Source organism: Malurus melanocephalus, unplaced genomic scaffold, assembly GCF_030028575.1.
Source record: "Malurus melanocephalus ecotype Western Australia unplaced genomic scaffold, MMel_1.1 scaffold_16, whole genome shotgun sequence".
Taxonomy (NCBI): domain Eukaryota; kingdom Metazoa; phylum Chordata; class Aves; order Passeriformes; family Maluridae; genus Malurus; species Malurus melanocephalus.
Genome location: NW_026623248.1, coordinates 4,736,956 through 4,759,071, shown reverse-complemented (window position 1 = coordinate 4,759,071; position 22,116 = coordinate 4,736,956). Strand labels below are relative to the sequence as shown.

Below are 22,116 nucleotides of genomic sequence, written 5' to 3'. Positions count from 1 at the left end.
GATGCATTGACAAGAGCACAAAGCTAGCCAATCAAGGGGGAAGCATGAATTTAGCTTTAATAAGAACCTAACACATTTGAAAGCAAACAAACCAACCAACAAGCCTTCCCCCCCCCCCAAAAAAAAAAGAAAAAAAAAGGAAAGAAAAAAAAGCCCAATCCAAAACCCAATAAATCTTTCAGGGGTGTTTCATCCCTTCTCTCCAGCATTAGAAATTCCAATCAACTATATCAGGATTGATAGCAGGACTCAAAATGCTAACCTAAATGCCATCAATTACATTTGGAAAGCAATGACCCCATATTTCTGTCCAGCATTTCCTGGRTGGAAGCCCAGAAGCATGTTCCAGGCAGCACATGCAGAGCCTGGCCAGGCAGCTTTGGGACACCTCAGGCCCTGTTTGCACCCCAGGACAGACCTATGCCTCYGCAGCATGCCAAAGGCACTCTGGGCACGCGGGGCTTGTTGAGCAATGTGGCATTCATGTCTGCACAGAGATGCTGTTTGTATCTCGGGGGGCACTGTGGTGTTAGTTGGAGGAGATGCTGGCAGCCCCAAGGACTGTTGCATGCATGGGGCTGGGAATAAAAACAMGAACCTCCAGCATGCCCTGTTTACTCAGGGATCCAAACTGCGATACTCAAAAAATCCTGCTACAAAGGCTGGGAGCTACAGTCTGCTGACTTCATTATCTGCCAACATTTGCATCACATTTCAAGGAAAGGAGCCTTAAAAAGATGCAAGGAAGCAACTCCTTGTGCTAAGACAAGGTTTAATAGTAGGTGTGGATACCACTGCCATTTTTCCCTGGAGTGAGGGCTAGGGACACTGTTTTTTTCTATTTCTAATAATAATAAAGGAATCTATCTCAATTTCACCTCCTATGTCATCTTTTCACATGACGAAGCTATGGAAATTCTGCTTTGGGGGCTGGCTTTAAAGGGAGAGGAAGCAGGTGGTAAAACTTCTACAGATCCCTGGAAAGTGATGCTGACAGTGGCCATTTACCAGCAACTGCACAAGAAGGAAAAGAAAAAAATCTTGCCTCTTAAGGCAACTGACACCTTAGAAAGGACAGGGAAAACAAGAYCTGCTCTGCTCTTCCCTTCAGCTCACATCCTAACCTGACCTTCTCCCTCCTCTTTTTCCAGCCAAGACTAATGCACAGGGAGGGGAATAATCCTGCTTCAAGGTAAGCAGTCCCCTCCCAGCTGCTCACAAGACTGTCCAGATTCCTCATGGAAAAGCCATGAGTTTGGACACAGTGCTGCAGGTGTTTTGGGGTCTCATGAGTCCATTGGTGCTGTACCCATGGACTCTGCTTCCACTTCTGCTGCACTGAAATAGGGTTCATTGCTGGGCATTCAGCCCAGGATCTGCCCTGGGAACAGTGCTACYCAATTTCTTGTTCAGGAGGAGTTGTCTTGTTAAGAGACAAAATCAAGAAAAAGAAGAAAAACTGAATAGGATGGGAATGAGACTTTTCCTATCCATTTCTTTYTCTGTTCCTCTCCCTTGGCATGTTTGCATGACTCCAAAAAACCTCACTACAATTTTCTATCTTTCCAAAGAGATTTTTGTTAAAAAAATACACTTGGGACTCAGTTTGTTGTTCCCTGGATTTGAGTGAGGCTTTAAAACCTCAGGCTTTAAAAAGTATGATTTTTTTGCTACGCAATATWAGAGATTAACACCTGCTTTCACTATAAACTGAAATTATGCACATTTTACATATAGAAATCTTTTGCCAAACATGTTCCAAAAGGTGCTGATTTTGAAGTGTCACAACAAGAACTTAGCATTTTCAATACTGACACTGTAATTTTTCATACAGAGAAAACTGTCAACTTGAAACAAGCATTTTCTACAAAAAATATTTAAAAAAATTACTTACTTGACAAAACYGAAATGTTTCCTTGGAGTAACATACTCCTGACCATTTTTTGTGCGTGTATGCAAAGCTAAGCTTCAAAAGAGAACTATTTAATACCAAAACATAGTTTAAGCCTAATTTCTCCAGCAAGGAAGAGCACACAGCCAGGTCCCCCTCAAAACTCATTTCAAGTAGCAGGAGAACCAGTGGAAGAGAAATGGGTTAAAGGCAGGAAGGTCACTTCTACTACAAGCTTCCATATCAACCCCTTAGTCTTTGCCTCAGTTCCTTGGACCAGCACAGCAAAGCGCCAAGTTAAAGTGTGAAGAGCCACACTCAGCTTCAGCTCAGGAAGGCACCATCAGCAAGGCAACAAGAAGCACAATTTGCATTCATTTACCAAATGAGGGGGAGGAGGAAGGCAACTGTATTTAAGCTTTCACTAATTTGGAAACTGGAAGAAGCAAACCTCTTAGGCTATAATCCCAGGCATTCTTGGAATGTTACCCAGTGGTTCCTGTTGGGGCCACCATTCACTGAACCACATGTATCATCTTTTTTAAAAAAAAATTTAGATTATAATACATGTAATATCCTGCAGAGAGGTGGAACTGAAGGAAACCATCTGAAGGGGGCTGGGACAGCTGCAAGGCCAGCTCATTGCCCATTCTGTCCCAGGCAAACTTCACAAGCAGTAGCTTTCTGCTGAGTGGCTGAACAAAGCATCCTCTGTGTTTTTTGTTTTTGTTTTGTTTTTGTTTTGTTTTGTTTTTGTTAACAGGAAATTAAGCTTCAGACTCCATTGTAAACCTCAGCCTGCATGCTTATGTAGAAAGAGCTAAACAAGTTTTGGTCACAACTTTAAATTCTCCAGTGAAGGTCGGTGTACCAGCCTCCTGTGACTGTTAGCACTGGCAGAAGATGGCTCAGACCTTCTGGAGATCTGGCCAAGATTAATGCTGGGACCTGTAATATCCAAAWGATAAAGCCATGAAACTAAAGATATTTGTGGTAAGCTTGAAAACAATGGCCACCTTCTGGCAGTACAAGCTTTCTAGAGCAACATTTTAAGTACTGGTAGGAAGAGCAAAGAGCTAAGCAAGTCCCATTCCCTCTCCACGCACCTCAAAAGACACATCTGTCAATTTTTCAAGTCTGAGGACTGGGAAAAAGAAATAGCAATCTAGCAAGATTTCAGAGGAGACAACAACAGTAACTATGTGATGCCTATATCCCACCGATTCAACTGTGTTGCAGGAGATGGAACCTCCTCCCCACCAGTTGTCAGGCAGATCACTCTCTCATTGATTTTAGATTAAAAAGGAATTTTCTGTACTGATTTCCTCTGCAGTGACACCACCTCTGTTCTAATGACTTCCACACTTAAATGACTGCATCAGACCACCCTAGATCAGTGTTTTTGAACAATGAATTCAGTAACAAATCTGTGTAAGACAGGTCACCCAATTCACCTAAAACCTYCACAATGCAGCAATCTGGAGTCCTGTGTCCCCACAAGTCACTCTAGYTCCCTGTACTTGTATGGCAACAACTTCATATGGCCATTTCCRTCTCAAGAGCCTTCATTTTGCCACAGAAACATCAGCAGTGTGTCTAGGGCAAAGGCAAACTCCAGAATGAAGGGAAGATGAAGATCTCGCTTATCTACAGTACTCTTGTATGTAGATCACAGCATGCTGAAGCTACAGCTTTTCTTACACTCCAACCCAAAGCTATAATATTTCACCTTTTTACTCTTCAGAAGCTTTATTTAGTGTCACAATATTAAGAGAACTCAAGAGCCCCTTCCTATTGTTGACTGGAATCAAAAGACAAAAACTTTCCAAACACCATTAAGAGTGGTAAGATAAAAAGCAATTCTTTCATAGAAAGCACTGAAAGCTTTCAGGTGCACAAATATGGCTATATAGGCACCAGTGATAGAGGATTAAAATTCTACAATTTTTATAAGGTGAATTAATTAGAACATCTATTGCCTTAGTGATCCACCCTTGGATCAGCCCCCTGGCATAGGTCCAGGGGCTTCTTTGTCCTRTATCTTGTTATGTCTCCTAAGTTCTGGTACAAAACAAGATATCTTTCTCAGAAATTCTCTTCTTAAGAATAAGACTAAACAGCATTTCAAAAATGTGTTAGAAAGGTCTAACTTATTATGCTAAAACATGAGAAAGGGCAAGAAAAATACTAGAAACCATACAACTATATATTAAAAAAATCTACAAAACTACAATATATGAAAAAGCTAAGAAGCTTTAGGGATTACTRTCCGTGGAACATCCCAAAGTAGGAAAAAAGATGCTGACATTTGGGCAAAGAGGAAGGARCACAAGCTCTCACAGTTCCTACATCTGCATTCATATCAAACAGATGAKCATGCACCAGTGAAGTGGAAAGCACTTGCACTGCTGGCCATACAGTCACACGCTGCTGGAGATGTAACACAAGACCCCTCAAAGCACAGGCTCATGCCAAACACCACTTCACATTATGTGCTCTGGCCACACTTAAAACTCTTGTCACTGACAGCTGGACTGGAGCAGAGTTCATCCCCCTCAAGAAGTTACAAGTACCTACAAAGCCCTTCAAGCAGGTCCGGTGACAACTCAGTCCCCCACCCCTTCAAGCACTGTGCCACCTCTCAGTTTCTTGACACACCTCAGTTTCGGGCAGTGATTTTTTAATTATTATTTTAATTTTTTTTTATATATATATACCACAACAACTTTCCTCAGAGGGAATCAGTCCTAAGCAATAMAACACCTGCCATGCACTGGATTTATATGTTCTAGAGACCAACATCAAACCTAAGCTCTTTGCAAMTAAGGCAACTTCCTCATGCCCAGAAGAGAGATATGAACAACAAGCACCCAGGGACCACAGGCTTTTCAAGTATATTTTTCTAAACTCCCTTTTAAGCATAAATATGGATACTGATGCATGACCCTTTCCCTCCCACCACAAGAAAAAAAAGCCAGAAATCTCCACAGCAGCATGACCAGCTTTACCCAACTATAAAAAAATCCCAAACTGAAACAGCAAACAAAACCACAAAGCCAAAACCATCCTTCATTTTCCCTAAAATCCAACATGATTAAATGAGCATCTCAAGGAAAAAAACTTCTTGGGACAACAGAGTCTGTGATGGAGAAGAAAACTAATCTTCAGAGTTCAGTAAGTCCCCARATGGGGGACAGTGAAGGTCCAGCTGTGGTCAGCACCAGTGAAATGCCTGCTCCAGCAGGGGCACTGAAACTGCTTTTCAGGAATTGCAGAAGGCAGGGGGGGGGGTGCCAGAGGGTGGATTCACCTGGAATCAGCTCAGCAGACAACCAGACCTCCCTTACTCCCAGTAACTGCTGCACAAGTCATCAGGCTGGGTCAAAACCTGGTACCCAACTCCTGGTTCCAGGCACAGGGAGTCCAGGGCACTGCCAAAAGCTTTCACAACAGGAGGAAAACTGAAYTTTGCAATAACCCAGTATGTGCTGAGCACGTGCCAGCTCCCAGCAGCCCTCCTTAAAACTTTTTAAATTCCTTTTTTCTTTTTAACATTTTACTTTTTCCCTTTCTAGCTGTTTTCTTTCTCCCTTTTAATTTTTTTTCTATCTTAAGTGTGATTAAAATAGCTCTGTCAAGATACTGCATTTACAATAGTACACATACTGCTGACATTTGATTTCCAAGTAGGAAATTAATGTTATTAAAGGAAAACGAATTCATACAATGGTTCTTCACTGTAGCCAGGTGACATTTTTATTCCTTGCTGTAATCTAGAAAAACATAATTCTCTTGTTAGATATTAAAAAGATGGGGGGAAAAATGCCACAGGGCAGGAACCTTTACTAACTTCAGCATTGGTAACCCTCAAATAACTACACCTRAATGGTAAATTTGTTGAAAATGCCACACAGCTTCTTGTACCAAYATACTCACGGCCAACAATACCCTTCCTTCCCTTAACATACACTTATACACATGTTGGAGGAGGCGTCTAGCCCATCCTCTTTTTCCAACTCTGTCTTCACCAGACATGACCTACCAAATGTGCTGCTAGTCCTGGGTCACCAGCCTTTCAGCYAAGCACGGTTTTTTGCTTAATGCATGAAAAAACTGCAGGTGTCCAGACAATTCATGAAACAACAACAGATCACTGAGACAATCACATGGATATTCAATAAAGGTCCCTGTACAGAATTTCTTGTCACATTTCTTGTCACCTCCTAAACTGCAACAAAGGGACTAGTAAAAGTTGGAGAAGGCAGCAGCTTCAGGAATTGCTGTGGTACACAGAAAGCAGATAGAGCTGCTTTGGGAGGCTTGCTAATTTTCAGGTCAGGAAGGGCACTCTCCTAAAATAAAATATTAAAGGTGGAAAAAACATGTAGCAGCTGGGGAAGGAGGAAAAAAAKATCCCAAACCAAACATCATTTACATTTTCACCAGTATCTCCAGCAGACAGCTCCTGCTGGGCTGCACCCCCAGTTCAGGGGCATCAGAAGGCACAGCCACAGATAAGGCCACTCCAGCCTGCAGTTACAGGGGATGGCTGGATGACAAAAACATAGGTTGCTTTTTGGAGAGCACTGGCATCAAAGGGTGTGCACATTCTCCCAACTAACCTGGGCACACGACTCATCTGCAGCAATGCTGCCAGTTCAGAAACCGTATATATAGGTCCATTATACAGAGAGTAAATACAGCACTAAAATGGCATCACAGGTGAGAGAAGAGCAAAAGCATGTAGTCAGCAAGTGATGTTTYGCACATCAGGATATAGAGAAACACTTGGTATATATTCAAGACTCAGCTTCTCTGTGCAGTGATTGATTTAGGACTTGTTCCCACCCTCTGAAAGGCCAGTTCCTCCCCTGCCCTATCCCCATTTACATGTTCACAGCTCATCAGTGGAAATTCCTTTTCTTGGCCCTGCCAGCAGCAAACATTTTCAGAAGGCTGTCAGCCTGAAGTATACAGCTCACACCAGCTGAAAAATCCTTCTGCACAGGCATCTTCAGAATTTCAGGCTCTCTGCCACCCTCACAAATAACATCAATCACAAGGTTGCTGGTTTTAAATATGTCTGCTTAGAAGTATAAAAGCTTACTGGAGGCCTTCTGCACATCAGGAGCTCTTCATCCCCTGTTGTTCAGTGACAGTATTTTACACCTTTATGCAAGGTGGCTGAGAAACATAGGAGTTGTAACAAATTCTCTGCCATATCTTCAGGCACATTATTGCATGCTATCAACCCCAAATGCCATTGGCATTTAATTCAGAAAATATAAACAAGATTTTCATGCTTCAGATTTAAAAGGGTACCACCAGTAACAGTTAGACAGCCTCTAGCTAGTGCCACGAGTGAAGACAACAGAATCCCTTTAAAAGATTTAAAGTGTGTATGCCTTTTCCACCCTTCAATGCAGTATGTTACCATACAAAGCAGTATTTCCAATGATAAGGCAGTTCTGGCTTAGATGAATAAGAAAATCCCAAACATGCAAWGGCATATGGTTTTGACTAGATGCAGTAATTAAAAATCCAAGGTTAAAAAAGTCAGAAAGCAAACACAAAATCATCATCAAGTTTTTTGTTTTATTTAAGATTTTAGTTTTAATTCTGGAGAAAGAGGTACATTTCCTTGGTTTTAGTTTTAGCGTCAGGTTATAACCATGTTTATTCATCTGTTTCTTTTTTCCTGTCTTTTCAATACTGCACAAACGTCCAGAAACTACAGGGTTAAGTAAAAGCTGCAGGCAGAGGAGGTCAGAGGTTGCTCCTGATGGTGATCATGTGGCCCCAATGCAGTGCTATCCCAGAGTGCCCTAATCAGGTGAATCCTTTAAAAAAAAAAAAAAAAAAAAAAGAAAGAGAGACTGACAGAGGAGACAGAAAGACTGAAGTAAATATCACTCGTGTTTCAGCTGCTTATAATTATATTACGTATATGCTAGGTATTAAATCTGTGAATACTTTTAAAACATTAAAGTTTACTTGAAATCTAAAGCCAAAATTAAAGAAAAATCTTATTCTCCCCTCTTTAAACCACTCTTTAGCAACATGCCAGTTACTCATAGCTATAAGTGTTTTGTCTTTCAACACACTTCATGTCAAACTCTGACTGATGCAATAAAATCCCCTGCTAAAAAAAAGAAAAGAACCAACCCCAACATAGCAATTTCCCTGTGTAGTGCCACACTGCATGCAAAATAAATGCTGGGCCACTGCTTGCCCCACATGTTCAGTAAATTGATTTAAATTAAGTATGTTTTTCATGTTCTTGCATTTGATTCTGCATTGCATTTTTCCCCTACTGCAGATTGACACTTTTCCACTAGGCAGAAATACTCATGTGCAAAAGACGTAAGACAGTAATATTCTCCTTAAGCATTGAGACTGCATTTTGATTTCTCTCTCTCTTTTTTTTTTTTTTCTTAGAATGGTTAGAAAGTTATTTCAAACAGTGTATTTCAAACACCGGTTCTGCAGAAACTCAACAAAAAGAATGGCTATGACCCTGTGATGGCATTGCATTTGGGGGGGAAGTTTGATCAGGAACTGGATTCTTCAGAAAGAAAGATATGACAGGGAACAGTAGGTGGACATGGGGAGGAGTCAGGGTGGGACACTTCCTGCATTTCTAACGTTTTGGGTCTTATTTTTCTTTTTTTCTTTTTCCTCCTTTCCTAATGACGATCCAGCGCTGAGCTCTGTAGTAGATCTGTGGGGGTTTTACTGGGGGGTCTGAAGGCTGTCTGAAAGCCTGGAGGTGGGGAATGGAAGCTGGTGGGGTTTGAAGGAGGCGAGTAGGGATTCCAACTGGCTCTGTGCAGAGGGATCTGTGTGCCGAAGGGGTTACTGTGGTGCGTCTGTGATGGTGCTGCACTGGGGCCATCCACCTCTGTGAGGGCCTGAAGAGATTTTAGCCAATGTGGAGGATTGTCATCTTGAAGGGTGTCTAAACTGTTTCCTGTGGAGGCTGGGATACCTAAGAAAAGAAGAAAAAAAACAGGGATACAGGCAAGTCAGAGGAGAAGTAATAAATTGACCATGAAGGAGGTCAATTTAACCTAACAAAAAGYAACAATGAAAAAACATGATTAATTTGTACAGAAAATGCATTTTACATTATTATATGTAATTACCCTGCTGCAATACATATAGCATTAAATCCAGATAGAAAAAAGCTCACCCTCCGAACACTTCTTCATAAAACACACATTTTTCTATCAAATATTCTGCTCAAGAACTGCATCCCKGTCAACATGACATTACCACACCAAGCTGCCAGTACACTGCATGCTTCACCTTTTACTCTGCCTACTTGAATCATGCTTCAGCCTCTCTAACAGGGAAACACAACCAGACAGCCTTATAAAAGAGAGCTTTATAAACAAGTGGAGTACGTCCCTTTTTAAATAACAAAGTCCAGTGATTGCCTTCAGTGCCTCAGGACCAGCGACGCACATACTGGACATGCCATCCAGCAGAAGGGACACCTAGAGATTGACCCTACAAGGAAAGCACTGATCCACCTGACTGCCTGCAAAGGTCCCGGGCATGCATTGCAAAGGCCTGAGTGACGCTGTTATACCTAGAGGTTCCATAAAAATTCCTGGACCCTTGAGGTTTTGTGGATGGAAGCTGGAAGAGACCACCGCATACTGACTTTTTCTTTTTTTTTTTTTTTCCAGATGTAAATCAGTTTGTGCCAAATACCCATTTGATGGTTTGCCAGTGGAGCTGAAGGAGTGAGAAACTGTTACCTGTGATGATTGCGGGGTCCATCCAGCTGCCAGGGCTGTCCCAATTCAGGCTGTCGGTGGTGGCAGTGTTGGACGTTGGTACACTGTGGTTGGCGTTGGAGGGGGAAGAAGCATTGGGCAGTCCACCAAAGTTGATGTTAATGTTCGGTAGAAGTGCCCTTAGCCCGTCCTGCCATTCCTTCATATTTAAACTCTCTACAGAACTGCTGTTGTCTGGGAGATTTACCAACAAAAAAAATGAAAGATAAAAAAAATAAAAAGCTGAAGTTAGAAACAGATGTCCTTCTTTGGTGGGGTATGGGATTTTGCTTTTACTTTTTAAGCTAAGCATTTAATACTTTCCCTGTCCAAAAACTAGGGTCAATGTTTCCGTGATTGATGAATGACTCAGAGGGGCTGGCAGGTTTTAAACAAAGTATAAGGGAATGGGAGAAAGATTTAACTCCTCCCCCAATATGTATTTCCCCATTTTGGTTCAGAGAATTGAATAATCAAGGACACAGTGGCTCTCTCTATTACTGACAAGGGAAAATCTACCAGGTACTTGATGAGAATACCTCTGCTGCAATTCAGCTGCTTTATTAATGGGCAGCAGGCTCACAAGGGCTTTGTTTGATGCACATCAAAATGAAGAAAGGCTAGATAGGGCTTTGCAATAGAAACTGAACTTGAGAAACCAGGGAGGCTGAGGAAAATCACAGAAGTCTTTTGTTTTGTTATAGCTTGCTCATTCACAGCCCTACAGATGTTCTTCCGAAAAAAATGGTAATGAAGTTGGAGAGAGTGAAATCTCCTCTTGCAGTTGAAGAACAGCAGTGAAAATTCCTTAGAGACCTTTCAGAATAATTCCCGATAGAGAAATATCCTCAAAACTTTGGTAAGAAGCAAACCAGCTGGACAACAAAGCAGGCAAGTCTCAACTATTTGTCTAAATGTTTCAGGACACATATTGATAAAGAACAACAGGATAATAYGGCTATTGGCACTACAGCAAACAATCCCTCAACACAAAAGTTACACCATGCTATCTAGAACAGGCTATCCACTTCTGTGATTCATCTCCTGCTTTAAATATCTCAAAGTGAAACAACACAGACATGAGCATTCCAGTATTTATCAGCCAATACAAGAAATCATACTTCATTAACTTGTGGTCAACTATATTTCGAAAGGAAGTGTTAGGTAGTATGTTGGCACATAGTTGTCTTTTTGACAAATACCTAGAATACAACCTTTTCTTTTTTAAAGACCTCTGCCTATCCTATTGAAAAAAAGAACCTTGACTTTCACAATACTGCTACCATCAACGGCAGAAGAGATTTAAGTCTTCCTTACAGGAAAGAAGACTTAATTACAGGAAAATTACTGGATATCACTAACTTGCAACTTCATGTTGGACAGTAAAGTCAGCAGTCTCAATTGCTATCAAAACCTTCCCTGGCATTTTCTGCAAAGCTGAATGCTCAGAAAAAAGTGATGTCTCAAGCAAATACCTTTTTGTAATTAGAGGGGGGAAAAAAACCCCACAAACAAACAAAGAATACTTCTTGAAAATCTGTCCTTTCAGAGTGCCTGCTTTTTCCTTTGCAATAGTAATGCACAAAATAAATCCTTTTAAAGTTTTGGTGCAATATATTTTTTGTTAAAATCTACAATCACAAGGTTAAAAACAATAAATCAAAATTTTTTAAAGAACTAGCAGAAAATGTCCTCAAGAGATATTTGTTCACAACTGTCTTGAAGATCCATAAGCCCATTTGAGACAAGTTCTAAATGAACTTTTTGGACTAGAAGTAGTCAGCTCATGATCGCAGAAATCACTGCAACAAACCCTGCATTGTACACCATTACTTTCCATCTTTTTTCCCCTCACTGCTGCTTCAAAAAGCTTGTGCAAAGAAACACAGCTTGGTTTAATTATTTACTTCTACTACAAAGCAAAAAACATACAAAAGTGCTTACTGGGTACATGCAGGAATGAACGTACTCATCTCAACAACCTGTGAGCTACAGATCTGCAAGGGTCTCAATCACAGTCTTATACTAACCTCCAACACACCCTCAAAACTCTTGTGAAAGAAAATAAATGTGTAGTAAACTACACACCTGCAACACATCATTGAGGAAGTCTAATGAAGACAAAGCCTGCAGGATGTTATAAGAAACAGGATAGAAAAATAAATGTCACAGAGCATTAGGCCTCCTTGGGCTAAGACAATATGTATGTTTTTTTGCCATGTCATTCTTCATTTTGTAAAGACAATAATGCAGCACACGTAAGAGTCAAGAAAGGTAGCAAGTGTTTTGATACAAGACTCACATGGAATGGAATAGGCTGGCACACATTTGGTGAGGAGACACTGATGTCTGAGGCAGGCATAGTGCATCACTGCTGCGTACCCTCTCTAACACACAACAGGCAGTAAGAAACTGAGAAGACTGCTCTTTACCTCAACTATGTGTACAAAATCTATTTGGATTCACAGAAGTCAAGAGATGAAAGGCCTAAAAGGATTCAGTATCAATCAAAACGGTATCGTTTGCTAGCTATAAGARAGTTGGTTTATTAAAATCTTGTGCTGCTGGGTACGTAGACAATTTAAAAAAATTTAAAACCCAAGAAGCACCATATTGCTCAGATGTCCATAAAGTTCCTGCTTGGCTAAYAATTGCACGGAGCTTAAAAATAAAGCCCAACCAAGCAAACCAAACCCCCATAACAAATATGAAGCTTTCTCAGCCTTTAAGGAAAAATGACACAAATTATTATTTGTAATATGGGATCTGTTAAAGGATTAAAATGCATTAAGTGCCAAAGTAGATAGGATCAATAGGGAATGTAATGCTCTTAAACACTCCATGCACTACTCTCCAAGGCCTCAATTACTGGCTATGATACATAAAGCACCCAAATAGAATGTGAGTAGTCTCCAGGTATCATACACCAATACCCAAAAGAAACAACTAAATCAGCAGGTCTTAGCTGGAATCTGGCAAGTTTTAAATAGCCTACATGAAAATGCAAATCTATTCCAGAGACAATAGTTACTTCCACCAATGGAAGAAAAGTAATTCCTTCAGAAATCATTACTCATCCCTCACCTAGTTTGTTCTTACTGTTAAATAAGTCTATGCTTCATGACSAAGCTAGGACCATAGCTAAAAATAACAAAAGGTTAGCTCTCAGTAAATACAGATCTATTAAAAAAAGCATTTGACTATTACCTTTCCCTATGTCTAAACTTAACCGGTTGGAAGGAGTAATTTTCTGACTGTTAGCAGACTTCTCAACTGGACATTACAGCCTAGGTGTGTGAGAAAAAATACAGCACTACTTCCCTCTCTCAAGGAGTGGAAATGCTGTCTCCTTCCACACCCCCATTATAAAAGGCTTAAACTAACATGTCCACTTATAGCAGGAAAACACAGAAGAAAACAAGGCAAAACCCAGATGACTGCAAAGAAAATATTTTATTCACCAAGATAAATATGCCATTCCTGCCCTTATGCCCTAGCTTTGTCTTTCAAAAGAGAATAACCTGGTGAAACATCACTGAAAGCATCACTATTCATGTGAAAAACAGGCTCAAATACATATCCTGGWCTCCAGTCTTCCCTTGATGTGCTTTTCATAATCCTGTCTGGTCTAGTGGAAACTTGTGTTTTCAGGGGTGAACAGATCCCAGTTCTTGCACTGAAATGTTCCTGTGTCTTCAGAGGTACGACAAGGTGAAATAAAAGCACTTGTATGTAAAATTTGCAGAGTCAACCACTGTCTTAGAATGAGAAAAGAAAAAAGAGCTTCATCACAAATACAACTTTCCATCCAATCTAAATTTAAAAAGTTAACTTAAGAAAAAGAATACAACTGAGGAGCCTGAACATTAATTTGTGTAAAACCAGTCATTTAATGAATTTCTAAGTAAAATCGTTGCCCCATTATTAAATCCTAGCAGACAATCTGGTGGTTTTACCTCATCTTCTACCTGCAATGCCTTAAGACTATTTCTTCAAAACAAGCAAGCCAGTGTATATTTAGGGAAGAGTCAGTGAAGAGGATGATGTACAACAGTATTCTGGCTTAGCCATAATCACAATTTTTGAAGATGTTTGCACAAGTGTTTGCTGCACTGACACAGGCTGTTCCATGACTTTCAAAATTCTGACAATGACACTGCAATGAAGACCCAAGCATGTTTCAAATTTGGCAGTGTCATTTTAGTGACACTGAAACACTCATTCTTTTATACTGATGGGAGAGTACAACTTGAAGTTTTCCTGGTGTGAGACAAGCCCACTAAAATGAACATTCTGCAGTGACTAAACCATTTCAAATTATTGCCCCAATTCTGATACAATCCTATAGTCAAATCCAAAGCATAATTCACCCAGTACATGCTTCAATAAATATGACCAATAGTAAACATAATGAGATTGTTACATTATGTGTAAAGCAAGGGTATTTCTCTGCTCTACCAAATTGTATTCCAAGCCATTACAAAAGCTTAATTTCATGCTAATTGATTAAAACCATTAAATGCCTTTACACCAAGAGTCTTAAATATTCTAGTCCCACTGAAAAGCAAACAGTCCTGCAAATCTAGGTTGCAATTATTTGCTTATTTTTAAAGAAYCCATCAGTATGCCATGTGTGTAAACAAGACACACAACAGTGCGTCAACTACAGAAAAGCTTCAAATAAGCAAAATAAAATCAGAGGAAAACCATCATATGAGAGAAAAATAAACTGCTAGGCAATGCCACATACCTGACTGCAGAGTGGCAGCAAAAGAAGCATAAAGACTATTAAGATRTATTCAGCAATAGAACAGCTATTTCAACAACCTAACGGTAAAAAGGGCCTTGTGAAATCTTCAAGGATACTGTACAATAAACTTTGGAGCCAAAGAAAAATGAGAGGATAAAAGAGAACAGGACAGACTACCAGAAGGAGTTCAGCCAGAGTCTTTCAACTCAATTAAAACAAATGGGGCCACCAGAGCAGCATAGCCTTTCAAGGGACATCTCTGGTCCCAGTCTCTGCCTTGTGCTACCACATTCACAGCTAACAAAACTGTACATGCTTTCCCTGGAACAGCCTGCTGCCCTATTCAGAGAAGTGACTGGGGCTTCTMTTTTTTGATCTCAAAATGTCTTTCCACTATTGCCATTTCTGTTTTGAAAATAGTTATTATGACCATAATTTCTTTAGATCCTCAGACCAAAATTAACTTTAGATAAACTCAAAAGCCTTTAATCCAAAGCTTGTATACTTAAATATCAACAAAGCAGTTATGATAAGAACTGTATCTGTTCCACTTTAGTAAGAATAATAAGCTTGTTTGCTCACAGAATTTTTAAAACCATGAGTGAAATGACATTTAAACTTCTGCAACCTGAAGGRTTTCTCCCTCAGACTTCACTGACTGTGTGTATCTATGATTCCCAGCAATCCCTAAACAATGCTTAAACCAAACAATGATGTTTCATCCATTCACAGAGGCCTAAGAATGTCACTGGCAGATTAGAGAAGATGGAAACTGTCCACATTTAAACAGCAGTGCTGTCCGTCAGGAATACAAGTAGCCACTTCATCATATTAGGGAGACATCAAGTGACAGGAGCACTAGAAGATTAAGCTGTTTGCAGGGAACCTTTAAAAGCCTCATAAAACATTGTCTATACATGGGAAACAATTCAACTATTCACAAAACCCARCTAAGTGTCATTTCACAGTGCAAATTTCAAATGAAAGTCCTACAGTCATGACTGCTAAGAGCTGRGGAAACAAAAGATGCACACATACATGAAATTTATGTACATACACACACATACAAAATTGGCTTTGGAAGACAAGAGACACAAGTTTACCCTCAGCTTTAAAATAATGCAAATAAAGTTCCTTTTATCTTATTYCACATTGATTTCCATGGTTATAGTAATTCCACTCAATTTAAAAGACTGCCATGTAAACAAAAGCACACTATTCTTCGATTTCAAATAAACCCAACTGCAACTTAACTTGCCAGTTAGCCAACTTATCAAGCAGAATATATTAATTCTAAAGTATACACCTGAAAGGGGAAAATAAGACTTTCTAAATAATTTTCCTTTTTGATGATGATCTGACAGTACAACTTTTAAGCCTTCTGTGACTAAGCAAGTGTTGTGAGTTAGAAAATATAATYTATTTTCAAGGGAAATCCCTTCTACAACATTAGTATGGGGACAATAAGAAGACTCATATTTGCTCGCATCTACAGTGTCAGAATTTTATTATGTTTGAGAAAAGCAATTTTACATCAGGTRTTCTGGAGAGATCTTGTGATTGACTTACACTCACCATGGCTCAAGTGACCAGATCTAACATACAATTATAGCTGCCAGCTACCCAATTTCAATCTACAAGTAAATTCCAAAATGAGATTCTAAGTTGCTTTGAAAAACACACTTGACTTCCTACAAAATGTTTCCAGAGAATTCCACTATTTTTTATTACTAGCTTTTTGAGTTTATTACTGAAAATGCATAGTGGTCAACTGCAGGACTTGAACCAAGCTGGGGTCCACTATACCGCATACAAAATAGACAATATATTCTGTAATACTTCCATCTTGGTCAATAAATAAYCTCTTTCTTTGCATGAGTTAACAAGATCCATCTCATCCAAAGAAAAACAAAACAAAAAACTTTATAAGAAAATAGCTTTTGCTGCTGATAATCCTGAATATTACCATAAAGCTAAACTAAATGCACAAAGATTTAAGATGCTGAAACAAATGAAATAGATACTTGAATCCTACACATAGAACTGTTTCATTAAAAAGTTCAGAAAGCAAGCAATTCTATTCATTTGAGAAAAAAAGTTGATTTTAACCTAAGATGCTTCCTCTCACATCATACATCAGGGCTCAATCTAACCAGATTACCCTGTTGGTCAATAGAACAAACTCTGACTTCACATGAAAATCCCCTGAGTACAAATGTCCTTGTGGGTACATGGATAGATACATGCATAAATGAAAATAAAATATTTGATACTTGCCCCATGGGCAATGCAACAACTAGAAATAGCAAACAAAAAACCCAAGATCTTCAAAGTTAYAGCAACAATTAGCAAGAGCCTATCTTGTTACAGAGATTCTGGATTCCAAGAATATCCAACCAATCAACCAAACCTCTGACTCAGACTGCAAGACCAGCAATAGCACAATGAAAGCATACTCTGACAAATGATAAACTCATTTTTCATTTTCCCACATCTGTAGCAAACAATTAAGGCTGATACATATTTGCAGATTATTTCAATAATTCTGTGGGAAAATTAGACAAATTGCAAGAAAGCAGAGTTTTCACCTTCCATGACATGAAATTAATTTTGATTACTAGATGCTGACTTTTAATAGAAGTGACCTATTTTTTAAATAGATGGATTTTGTAAAATAATTCCTTTGAGGACAAGAAGAAGTTCAAATGAGGTTKTGATGTAGAAGGAACCGAGATATGGCAAATGATGGAAATTTTTTTCTTTTTGCCCTTAAATGTAACTTGGCATCACTGGGAGGAGAAACACTTTTTGCAAAGYTGCCCCTTCAGTTGCTGCTATTCCTTCAGGATTCATTTATGCTCCTCCTCCAATACAATTTAAAAAACATTATGTTTGCTCTCTCAGTTGTTTTTCAAGTTTATGTGGAAAGCCATGAACTATCTGTACTTTTTGCTGAAATGCATCAATCGTAAGTGGTATTTTGTTAAACAGASTTAGAAAGAACCTAAGTTTTAGGTCCATGTCAAGGCACAGTCTTTTGTTAGACACTGGTACTAAAAGGTGGCACTGCCAGGTGCAATCATTTCCAGTCTTTAAAAGGAAAACGCCACATATGTAACATCACTAAGACAGCTGCACCTTTTAACTCATGCCAGTGACTTATTGCATATTTTGAAGTGACTTCACTTCAAAAGCATCAAAGAGAACAGCATCCCAAGGCTAAGCATCTGCCTGCTGGAGGAAGGAAACACATTACATCAGACAACAGAACTAGCTCTTCTGCTACTGCAGGGCTGTCCCAAGATCTTACCAGYTACCTGTGAAAGGAAACAACCTTTCCAAAATATCGTGAACCAGTCCTAAAGAGGTTCTATTAACAATAAATGCAGTCTTCCAGCCCTAAAACCCAGGCAAACCCCAACATTTAGTACAGCTGAAGTTCCTTTGGTGACACTACTACAGACACGAACAGTCATGAAATTTGATGTGAAATACCTCCCATCAGCTTGTCCCCTCCCTGTTTCCAGAAAGTTACCAAAAAAGCTGTCAGGACTGATAGTCCAGAATGCAAATTGGGTCCACTACTCAGGCCACCTATTTCAACCAACCCCATGTTTATTTCAAATATAGTAGAGTTAATGTGATTAGCCATTCTTTGATACATTGCAGCTAAGTTGGAGGATTTTTTCTTTGTCACATACATATCCTTCTTCCAAAATCAAATGACACATTTAAAAATAGGCATCTTGCTACCCAAAAAAGGAGGATGCTTGTCTTTCACTGTCGTGCCTAACAATCTTGCAGTCAAAGATTTTTAAAAATTTTTAAGAGCTTAAAATTAAGCTAGAGAGATGAAGACAGATACTTATGTATCAAGCCTTATTTGAAATGGTATCACCTATACAATCATAGGAAAAAAATTCCATAGGATTTAGAAAACAGTTGCAGTATTAGTACTGAAAAGGCACTGGAAGGAAGGGTGGGTGTGTTAGATGAGATTTTGAAACAGCTGGAGAAGTAGCAGGACTTAACGGACAGGTGCTGTGGATGAAGTTCTCTGAGAGATCATGAAAAGATTAGACCAAGGAAGCCAGGCCTTCGTAGTAAATGTGGGAAGTGTATGGGAGTTAAGGGACCATACACCAGAGCTAAGAAAAGGAATATCCACAGCAGATTTCAATCTTGACATTGATTTAATATTTTGGAAATTAATCTGAAATCCCACTTCCATTTAATTTATTTTAAACTTGAGTGCATAAAGAAAACCACTAAACTTCTCCAGAGAAACAGAAATGAGCAAGTTTATTTTCAAACAGGATTAGTTCTATATTGTGCCAAACACTTCCTCTTCGTCAGCGAAACAGAAAATTAGTTATGATGGGAAAAAAAAGAAGAATTAATTTCAAGGTGGGGATACACACAGACACAAAGCATCTCCCAAAGAGGCAGGATGGAGGACCAAGGACCTCCACAATAAAAATGGGGTGCTGCAAACGTAAGGACTGGTAAGAACAAAATGTTCAATGGCAAAGACTGTGCTAACAATAATTTTTGTTGAGGACAACAGGATATACAAAAATCAGTAAAAGCARTAACAGATGAGTGTTTTTTACAGAAGATACTTTTCATTTCACAATTYAAAGCAGTTTCAAATGAGCAATGACCCTGTTATCAAGGCAACACATCCACTTCTGAGAGGAGCTGCACAGCACTCCAGGAAAGAGAAAAGCCTTTGGAGATGCCACACATGGCACCTACAACTGTTAGTTGTATCAGCCAAGATATTCACCAGATTTTCTATTTTCAATATTTACACCTAATCAGAGAAAGACCCAGTTATAAGCAGCCACAGATCTAACCAGGGGGCACAGAAAAGATGATAATCAGCTGCCATGCTTTCTGCCCASCTGCTGTTAGAAAATATCAAGGAAGAGCATCAAGTGAGCAAGTGGTCTTCTCTAAAAGATTAGGACRGAAAAGTAATGGACTAAGGAAACCAATATTGGTAAAACAGGCATTAAAACTTTCATATATTGTCAAGTCAAGAGGAAAATAGAGGAAAATGTTTGACCATGGCATCTAAATGAAGAGATGTGTTGAATCACACTGCTTGTTGGCAGGGTATGGGATTAATTGCATTTTGTACATAGCACTTAGAGGATTTTAATTTTTACAGTGTGCTGAATTAAACAGTCATACCACATGGTCCAAACCCTCTTTTAAAAAGGCAYAGTAGAAGAACACACCCAAAACCCCTTATCAAATTATTATCCTGAGACCACAGAAAAATTTCAGCTTCTATGACATAAATTCTTTTTTTCCTTCCAAGGCAGTATAAAACAAAGCACTGGGTATATGTTTGTTTGTTTTCAGGAGATAGAAACAGCCCAGGTAGAAGAGACAAAGACCRTAAAAAAGACCAAATAAGAAATGTGTGCCTCAAATGGAAATGCAGTTATGTTATGAGAAAATATCATGTCAGACAAGGAATCTTAGTATTAAAGGGAAAGCATGTTAACTCTAATTCTGACATTTTATCCTTTTTTGTGAATGAAGTCTTTAAATAATATGATCACAGCCAACATATAGGAATCTTCTCTTGTTTTACTAAAACCTTGTCCACAAGACAGCATTAGGGCAAGAATGGATTTGATGTTCAAGACAAGTTCAATAGCTGGGGGCATAGAGGCCAGAAAACTTAGAGCAGGAGAAGATGCAACACCATAAATTGTTTAGGAATGGAAGAGCTCAGGACTTAAAATAAGTGGGAGGAAGCTGGACCTACTAAACAATACAGTCATTGCTTTGTCCTCTCTGCTATCAGCTACAGCTTCACAAAAACCTAAACGCAGCCATGACATGAAAACACRTGCTAATCTGTGTCTGGATAAGGAATGCAACACCACTGGTACAGACACTACTGGGTGGCACCCAAAATTAATAGAGCTGTCTACTCATTTATTGTCTCATCTTTAAATATACATAAATATGTACATCTTTATTGATGGTATTAACACATGTAAGCCACAACATCAAAACTAAGAGGTCTTGAGAGAATAAAATTTTGATTCTTCATTATATTCTATTACACAGACTTGTGATATTCAACCCCATTGTTTTGAAATTTTAGGAACAGCTCAAAGAAACCTACTGCAGTTTCCATATCAGTCAGCTGCATGGTTAAAATATCTTTATGAACTTTACAATGGTTATCTCCAAAGACAACAAGTAAAACCTTTTTCCCCCTATCTTAAACAGGGTTTAATTCTTTATGCTTCCTATCTGTGTCCACTTGACTATTTCCTCTATTTCGATTTTTAATATATGTATAATACACATAAATTGCTTCTATTCAAGAAACACTTAAGACAATGATTGGAGACATAGGATTTAATTTTTAGGCTGCCCTGTGCAGAGTCGGAAATTGGACTTGATCCCTGTGGGTCCCTTCCAACTCACGAGTTTCAATGATTTATTTGGGAAGAATATATACATATTATTGTGTAGGAGTAGTCTTAAGAAGAGTTCAAACTACCTCATTATTATCAAATATAGAGGGCTTACAATAAAGTTTTACATTCAGGATAATTATGAAATTAATAAGTAATGGCCAGTGTTTCAAAATGGCAAGTATTTCATCTTGCAGATAACTGATGGGGAAAGTGGACTAATCACTTAAAACTTTTCCTAATACTTCTAACTCTGTGACTTTGTTACTATACTTCTTCYATGTAACAAAATCAATGACTACCAACCACTCAGTAAATCCTAGAAATTAAACTATGTTTTTCTATTTTCAAATTATTCATATGCATACATCTTATCTTATAAGCATCTGTCAAAAAACATACTGTTAATCTGACTCCTACCTTACTCCATGATCCCATACTATACCTATTATTTTTGAACACACCACCAGGCGTAGAGTAGCAAAAATGATAGTGTATTAGCTATCAAATTACAAAGAGTTTCCTGTTATCCTATAGGAACATAAAAACAAGGGCACACACCAACCCACACTGCTGAAAGTAAATCAATCTTTCCTTTCACATTATCTGCAGAACAAAGCATAGCTGCTGGCCAATATTCTTAGGATAACTTACATACAATCTAGGGTAAGATTGCTTTTAGCAACAATCACACTGTCCAGGAAAAAGTACTGAACTTTTCTCCTGAAGCACAGTTAAGAGTTATAATTACACAGCAAACCAACTAATTAATCCCTCTCCAGAGAGCAGAAATAAGATTAAATTGTCCCTGAAAATGACAACATGTAACATCTGCTAACAATACAAGGTCTGCAAGACCATACAATGGGGGAAGCAAAAAAAAAGCTACTTTGGGAATCAATCAGTCAAAAAGTTAATTTAAATGTGGGTTGGGGATACATGTATGCCTGATGAATATGACATATTTCAAGAATATGCATAATAAAACTATGAAGTCAATCATGTGTTATTGTGTCATTTTTCTGGAAACCGCAGAATTAGTTAATAAATACTACTTCCTCTGAGAAACAGGCAACCAAATTCCACATAGAAATTACTTTAAAATGAGAGCTTAATAAATTAAAACAAAATCTTAAAAAAATTTAAAAATGAAAAAATGTAGGTAGCCTGTGTTCCTCCATTTCAATCAGGTACGAATCACAGAACAGCACTGCTGGAGYTGTGAGGTTATGAATACAGCAC

General features: G+C 38.8%; 1 protein-coding gene across 5 annotated transcripts in view; it reads right to left on the bottom strand.

Annotated features, from left to right (window-relative positions):
- Positions 1–7,472: 7,472 nt before the first annotated feature.
- Positions 7,473–22,116, bottom strand: part of CNOT4 (CCR4-NOT transcription complex subunit 4) — a 75,224-nt gene continuing 60,580 nt past the window's right edge. For 3 of the 5 annotated variants that reach the window (XM_057386197.1, XM_057386190.1, XM_057386205.1), the window contains 2 exons: positions 9,658–9,870; positions 7,473–8,879 (listed from right to left, as the gene is read on the bottom strand). In XM_057386197.1, the coding sequence (XP_057242180.1) occupies positions 8,578–8,879; positions 9,658–9,870 (515 nt within the window). In that variant the 3' untranslated portion in view covers positions 7,473–8,577. The remainder of the gene's footprint in view (positions 8,880–9,657; positions 9,871–22,116) is intronic. The other 2 variants (XM_057386214.1, XM_057386223.1) reach the window with 1 other exon arrangement.